Source organism: Mobula birostris, chromosome 1, assembly GCF_030028105.1.
Source record: "Mobula birostris isolate sMobBir1 chromosome 1, sMobBir1.hap1, whole genome shotgun sequence".
In the NCBI taxonomy this organism is placed as follows: domain Eukaryota; kingdom Metazoa; phylum Chordata; class Chondrichthyes; order Myliobatiformes; family Myliobatidae; genus Mobula; species Mobula birostris.
The window spans coordinates 253,183,153-253,191,125 of NC_092370.1; the positions used below are offsets into that span (position 1 = coordinate 253,183,153).

Sequence of the window (7,973 nt, forward strand, 5' to 3'; positions counted from 1 at the left end):
TGCTATGTTGGCAACATTTGCCGGCTGTCCACGGTATATCCTCAGACTGCGTCAGTCACGAAACAAATGACATATTTCACTGTATGTTTCAATGTACGTGTGACAAATAAAGCTGATCTTTATCTTTAAAAGACATGGGGGCAAGGTGTAAAAGGCAAAGAAATAAGGTTAGGAGATTAAAAAAACACCTAATTAGGTTAGACTTAGCACTAAAGGTAAATGAGAAGCTGGTCAGACCCTCAGAACAGACGGTGAAAATGCCACAGGTACCTACGTTCGGTTTTGAATGTCCACTGCACAAGTGCACCGGATGATGGAGGAGAGCAGAGTCCAGATCCCAAACGTTCTTGCCTGCAGATCGTTCACTGCACAAAATCAACAATTGTAAAAAATCAAATATTCCAGCAGCAACAAAGGGGATGTAGTGGATGGGGCACCCTGCGTCAGATCCACGTGCAAGAGACATGTACCGAGCCCACCGGAGGTAGCTGAGGTGGATGGCGCACCCTGCATCAGATCTATGAGCAAGAGACACAAATGAACTGGAGGCAGTTGGCAGCCCACTGTGCAATCCCACACCAGACCATTAGTGCACTCCCTATGGCTGAGAACAGCTGTGAACACCCCTCTTCCTGCTCAGACACCCTACACACCACAGAAGCCCCTCCCCCTCCCAACACAATATTAGAGTTGTACGGCACAGGCCCTTTGGCCCAACATGTCAATACTAACCTGTATACACAGATATATTCATCCCTTTTATCCACATGCTTCTATAACTTGCCAAGTTCAAAATGCCTCTCAAAAGTAGTGAGTTGTATCTGCCTCCATCAAATCCTCTGGTATCGCATTCCACTTACTGTGTTAAAAAAAAATCTTTGCCCCTCTGATTCTCTTTAATCTCTTTCCTCTGAGCACAAACTCAAACGCTCATATTTGTAATGCACCTACCACAGGTAAAGGAGTCTGACCACCTCCCACTTTATCATTTTATACACCTCTCGGACCACCCCCAATCTCTTTCACGCAAAGGTTTCAGAGGTACATTTAATGTCAGAGAAATGCATACAATATACATCCTGAAATGCTTTTTCCTTGCAACCATCCATGAAAACAGAGGGGTGCCCCAAAGAATGAATGACAGTTAAATGTTAGAACCCCAAAGTCCCTCCCAGCTCCCCCTCCCTCTGCATATAAGCGGCAGTAAGCAACAATCCCTCCTCCCCCCACGGCAAAAATAAGCATCAGCATCCAACAGCAAGCACTCAAGCGTGAGCAAAGCAACAGCAAAGACACAGACCCCAAAGACTTCGCGTTTCACCCAGTATTCGACATACCACAGGCTCGCTCTCTCCCGAATAAGGGAGAAAGAAAAGTCTCCGTTTTCACAGCGAGCAGGGAGACATAACAAACAACCCACTCGTTTATGTTAAAAGTCCATTACGTTGCTTTTTTTTTTTTTTTTTTTTTTTTGAGTTCTGCGCCCAAAGATCCGGGTACACAACCATCGATATTCTGACTCCTCCGACGACACACGGGTCTCCTGCCATGACACCGATCTTCAATCCACCCGTCTCCAGAGCCCCAAGGTCCTATGCCTCCAAATTCAAGCTGGACTGTTAGGCCGAGCCCTTGGCGTGCCGAACAATGGCCAGTTATGAAACCCCGAAAGCAGGTCCCATTCTCATAAAGAACCATAGCCAGCGTGTTCTCCAGGAGAAACAACCCCAGCCTGTCCAATCTCTCCCCATAACCAAAACTCTGATCCATGCTCACACCTCCAGAGCATTCCTGATATACAGACTCCCCTGTTTACACTCACCAGAAGACCATGGTCTACTCACACTCAGCACCGCAGAAATCCTGACACACACTGAGTCTCTGTTCACTCAACATGGAACTGTCTTGCTCATCCTCACCCCAGACCCTTTGATGCACCCTGGCTGACCAGGGAAGCCAAAGCCATTGTAAAAGCAAAAGAAAGGGCGTACAACAAAGCAAAATTTAGTGGGAAGTTAGAGGATTGGGAAGTTTTTAAAAATGTACAGAGAACAAAAAAATCATTAGAAGGAAAAAGATGAAATATGAAAACAAGCTAGCAAATAATATCAAAATGGATAGTAAAAGTTTTTCAAGTATGTTAAAAATGAAAGAGAAACGAGAGTGGACATAGGACCGCTAGAAAATGAGACAGGAGAAATAATAACAGGGGACAAGGAGATGGCTAATGAACTAAATGAGTATTTTGCATCAGTCAACACACATCAAAGTTGCTGGTGAACGCAGCAGGCCAGGCAGCATCTCTAGGAAGAGGCACAGTCAATGTTTCGGGCTGAGACCCTTCGTCAGGACTAACTGAAGGAAGAGTTAGTAAGAGATTTGAAAGTGGGAGGGGGAGGGGGAGGTCCAAAATGATAGGAGAAGACAGGAGGGGGAGGGATGGAGCCAAGAGCTGGACAGGTGATTGGCAAAGGGGATATGAGAAGATCATGGGACAGGAGGCCCAGGGAGAAAGACAAAGGGCAGGGGGGAACCCAGAGGATGGGCAAGGGGTATAGACAAAGGGGGGAAACTTCACTGCGGAAGACACTAGCAGTATGTCTGATGGCGTAGTGTGTGACAGAAGAAAAGTAGGTGCAGTAACAAGAGAGAGGGTGCTCAAAAAGCTAAAAGACCTAAAGGTACACAAGTCACCTGGACCAGATGAACTGCAACCGAGGGTCCTGAAAGAGATAGTGTTAGAGATTGTGGTGGCATTAGAAATGATACTTCAAAAATTATTGGACTCTGGCATGGTGCCAGAGGACAGGAAAATTGCAAATGTCACTACACTCTTTAAGAAAGCAGGAAGGCAGCAGAAAGGAATTTATCGACCAGTTAGCCTGATCTCAGTGGTAGGGAAGATGTTGGAATCAATTTTTAAGGATGATGTTATGGAATACTTGGTGACACAGGACAATAGACAATAGGTGCAGGAGTAGGCCATTCGGCCTTTCGAGCCAACACCGCCATTCACTGTGATCATGGCTGATCATCTACTATCAGTATCCAATTCCTGCCTTATCCCCATAATCTTTGATTCCGCTATCTTTAAGAGCTCTACCCATCTCTTTCTTGAAAGCATCCAGAGACTTGGCCTCCACTGCCTTCTGGGCAGAGCATTCCATATATCCACCACTCTCTGGGTGAAAAAGTTTTTCCTCAACTCTATTCTAAATGGCCTACCCCTAATTCTTAAACTGTGGCCTCTGGTTCTGGACTCACCGATCAGTGGGAACATGCTTCCTGCCTGCAGTGTGTCCAATCCCTTAATAATCTTACATGTTTCAATAAGATCCCCTCTCAGCCTTCTAAATTCCAGAGTATACAAGCCCAATCGCTCCAATCTTTCGACATATGACAGTCTTGCCATCCTGGAATTAACCTTGTGAACCTACGCTGCACTCCCTCAATAGCAAGAATGTCCTTCCTCAAATTTGGAGACCAAAACTGCATACAGTACTCCAGGTGTGGTCTCACCAGGGCCCTGTACAGCTGCAGAAGGATCTCTTTGCTCTTATACTCAATTCCCCTTGTTATGAAGGCCAGCATGCCATTAGCTTTCTTCACTGCATGCTGTACTTGCATGATAGGACAAGGTCAGCATAGCTTCCTTCAGGGATAATCCTGCCTGCCAAACCTGTTGGAATTCTTCTTTGAGGAGATTACAAGTAGGATAGATATAGGGGATGTAGTGGATGTTGTATATTTGGACTTAAAGAAGGCCTTTGACAAGGTGCCACACGAGGCTGCTTACCAAGTTAAAAACCCATGGTACTACACGAAAGTTACTAATGTGGTTAGAGCATTGGCTGATTGGTAGGAGGCAGCGAGTGGGAATAAAATGATCCTTTTGGGGTTGGCTGCCAGTGACTACTGGTATTCCTCAGGGGCTTGTGTTGGGACGACTTCTTATGCTGTATATAAATGATTTAGATAATGGAATAGATGGCTTTGTTGCCAAGTTTGCAGATGATAGAAAGATTGGGGGAGGGGCAGGTAGTGTTGAGGAGACAGGTAGGATGCAGAAGGACTTGGACAGATTAGGGTAATGGGCCAGAAAGTGACAAATGAAATACAATGTTGGAAAAATGCATGGTCATGTACTTTGGTAGTATAAATACAAAGTTTGTAAATGTGCAGTCAATTTTCTAAACAGGGAGGAAATCCAAAAATCTGAGATCCAAAGGGACTTGGGAGTCCTTGTGCAGTACACCCTCAAGGTTAACTTGCAGGTCAAGCTGGTGGTGAGGAAGACAAATGCCATGTTAGCATTCATTTCAAGAGGTCTAGAATATAAGAGCTGAGACTTTATAAGGCACTGGTGAGGCCCCACCTTGAGTACTGTGAACAGTTTTGGGCCCCTCATCTTAGAAATGATGTGCTGGCATTGGAGAGGGTTCAGAGGAGTTTCACAAGGATGATTCCAGGAATGAAAGGGTTAACTTTCAAGGAATGTTTGATAGTTCTGGGTCTGTACTCACTGGAATTTAGAAGGATGAGGGGGATCTCATTGAAACCTTTCCAATGTTGAAAGGCCTAGATAGGACAGATGTGGAAAGCAACACACATCAAAGTTGCTGGTGAACGCAGCAGGCTTAGAAAAGGATGTTTCCCAGGGTGGGAGAATCCAGGACAAGAGGGCACAACCTCAGGATAGAGGGGCACCCTTTCAAAACAGAGATGCAAAGAGATTTCTTTAGCCAAAGGGTGATGAATTTGTGGAATTTGTTGCCACATGCAGCTGTGGAGGACAGGTCGTTGGGTGTATTTAAGGCAGAGATTAATAGGTTCTTGATTGGACATGGCATCAAAGGTTACAGGGAGAAGGCCAGGAACTGGGGTTGAGGAGGAGGGAAAAAAAGGATCAGCTATGATTGAATGGTGGAGCAGACTCAATGGGCCAGCTGGCCTAATTCTGCTCCTATGTCTAAAGGTCTTATAGTCTCATCAATGGTACAACCATCCCTCTTCCCACCGTGTGACACCCTCAGGCAACCCCCATTTCTCAATCAGTCCAGTACCCCACAACCACACCACTATCCCAACATCGAGTCCCATCACCTGCAAACTTTCCTTACCGAGCGCCGGTTTTCCCGTGTAGAGTTTCTCCGACAAGAAGCTGTGATCCCTGAAGCTCTGAATCGTATTGCCAGCAGCAATGACAGCGACCATCACCAGCCAGCTGCGGAGAACATTGAGGAATCGGCTCATCCTGGTTGAGAGGGTGTTTCCTATAGCGGGAGAGTTTAGAACCAGAGGGCACTGCCTCAAAATAGAATGTCCCTATCAGAACAGAGATGAGAAGGAATTTCAGCAGTCAGAGGGTTTCAATGCCACAGGCAGCTGAGGAGGCCAAAACATTAGGTATACTATATTTAAATTGGAGGTTAATAGATTCTTTATAGGGGCATGAATGCAAGAGAATGGGGTTAATAAATCAGCCATGATGGAATGGCAGAGCAGTCTAGATAGGCCATATGGCCGAACTCTGCTCCGATATCTTATAGTCACAGAGGAGGAGAGTACTGTAGACAAGTAGGGAGACAGAGAGAATGTAAGAAGAGTAGGGCTTGACGTTACTATTCCCTGCTGAACCTCAGAGCCAGCCACTGCACTATTGACCTGGCTGCTGCTGCCCTGACAGGCCATGCCTCCGCAGCAGGAATAAAGTAGTCAAGGAGAACGGACACAAAAGGCGGCTGCACTGTCTGCCTGCGTGTCATACCTCTCCCAGTGCTACCCATCTTTCTGAAGCCTATAACATAGGTATTACCACCTCAGTAAACATTTCACTGATAATTCCGAGTACATCCTGAGTCAACTCCAGTTGGGTGCTCCTTCAATTCTGAACAGCGGGACCCACCCCACATCAGCATTCATTTGGCGGCATCTCCCACAGCAGATCCCTGTCTCGGATCTGCTCCCCACAGCATGTTCCTCCCTCGGAACCCCCACCCCCTCCACAGTGGGTCCCCATCAGGGATCCGACACCCCCCACAGCTTGTTCCTGCATTAGTACCATCCCCCCACAGGGCGTGACCCTCTCCTTGTACCACGTCTCTCCCTCAGTACCGCCCAAGTCCTCCCACAGGCCGTCCCTTCTCTCCTATGTGTTCCTAACTCAGTACTGCTCTCTCCCACTCCCCCAACACAGTGTGTCCCTCCCTCAGTTGCACTCTCCCCCACAGCGTATCCCACTGACAGTAATATATCGCCCCATGCACCCCTAAAGCATGAACCCCCCCCCCGGTAGCATCCCCCACAACTAGCGTGTCCCTCCTTCGGTAGTGCAACCACCCACACAGCGAGTCCTTTCGTTGGTAGTGTAAGCCCCCCCCCACAGCATGTCGCTCCTATGGTAGCGAACCCCCCCACAGGGTGTCCCTCCCTCCATACGCCCCCCCCAACAAGTGTGTCCCTCTGTCAGTAGCGCAACCGCCTGCACAACTTGGCGCATTCCCCCCCCCCAAGCATGTCCAACCCCCCCCCCCCCCAGCGTGTCTCTACCTCGGTGGAACAACCCCCGGAAAGCGTGATCCTCTCTTGGCACCATGCCCTCCCCACAGCATATCCCTAACGCCCCCCCCCCCCAGTGTGTCCCTGCCTTGGTAGCGCTAACCCCTCCTGGGATTTCCCTCCTCTGGAGTGCACCGTCCAACCCACACATCCCAAATCCTGCAGGGTGTCCCTATCCACCCCACACCTCAGATCGTCCCTCCTTCAATACCATCCCCACAACACAGGCATCCCTTCTTCAGTCGCGGCCCCCCCCCCCCAAACAGCATGAACCTCCCTCAGTAGTGACATCTCCACAGTGTGTCCCTGCCTTGGTATTACCACCCCCACCCTACATGGCGTACCCTTGCCTTGGGACCGTCCCCACCCACAGCGTGTCCCTCCCTCAGTAGCACCCCCCCCCCCGCTACAGCTGTTCCTACCTTGACAGCACAGAGCCTCCCTCAGTACCGTTGTACCCCCCCCACCCCACAGGGTATCCCTCTCTCGGCACAACTCCCTCACACCACCCCACAGGGCATCCCTCTCTCGGCACCACGACCCCCAACAGGTCACCCTCTCTCCGCACCACCACCCCCCCCTCACGGGTCACCCTCTCTCGGCACCACCCCCCCTCACAGGTCATCCCTCTCTCGGCACCACCCCCTCACCCCACAGGTCATCCCTCTCTCGGCACCACCCCCTTACCCCACAGGGCATCCCTCTCTCGGCACCATCACCGCCTCACCCCACAGGGCATCCCTCTCTCGGCACCACCACCGCCTCACCCCACAGGGCATCCCTCTCTCGGCACCACCCCTTCACCCCACAGATCATCCCTCTGTCGGCACCACCCCCCAACACAGACCGAGGACATTTCTCCCTCGGTACCGCCCCCACAGCACAGGGAGTCCCGCCCCCGGTACCGTCGACACCCTATAGCGTGTCCCTCCCTCGCTACCGCCCCCCCCCACAGCGGGTCTCTTCCTCCACCCCACACACCGCCTGTCCCTCCATCCACGGTGAGGAATCGGACAGCAAGCGAGCTGCCTCCCGCCCCACCGGCGCATCCCAGCTCCCGCACTCACTCTCTCCCAGTTCACCTGTCGATCACCCCACCTTCACCGACACAGGAAACCAGCACGGCCGCGCATCGCGCTGGCTCTGATTGGTTAATAGTATGTCATGGGTGTGTTCTCTTTGATTGACGTTCCTCTTACCCACTGATAAAAGCGTCTTCTCGTGACGAACAGCCGATCTTGGTGAGAGAGCACGTCCGGGTATTTTTTTTTTAGCGTTTTTAAGGGGTGCAGGGGTTTTTTTATATAGAATATGACGAATAAACAGGAATAGGATACTAGGATGGTCAAAGATGGGAGGGTGAAGTGTAGGTTTGTATATATATATATATGTGTGTGTGTGTGTGCGCGCGCGAG

At 49.8% G+C, this 7,973-nt stretch overlaps 1 protein-coding gene across 2 annotated transcripts in view; it reads right to left on the bottom strand.

Moving 5' to 3' along the window:
* Positions 1 to 7,694, bottom strand: part of erg28 (ergosterol biosynthesis 28 homolog) — a 34,523-nt gene extending 26,829 nt beyond the window's left edge. Inside the window, exons 1-3 of one of the 2 annotated variants that reach the window (XM_072242618.1) lie at positions 7,626 to 7,694; positions 5,121 to 5,325; positions 275 to 365 (exon numbers count right to left, since the gene is read on the bottom strand). In XM_072242618.1, the coding sequence (XP_072098719.1) occupies positions 275 to 365; positions 5,121 to 5,253 (224 nt within the window). In that variant the 5' untranslated portion in view covers positions 5,254 to 5,325; positions 7,626 to 7,694. The remainder of the gene's footprint in view (positions 1 to 274; positions 366 to 5,120; positions 5,326 to 7,625) is intronic. The other variant, XM_072242709.1, reaches the window with a different exon arrangement.
* Between the last annotated feature and the right edge of the window lie 279 nt (positions 7,695 to 7,973).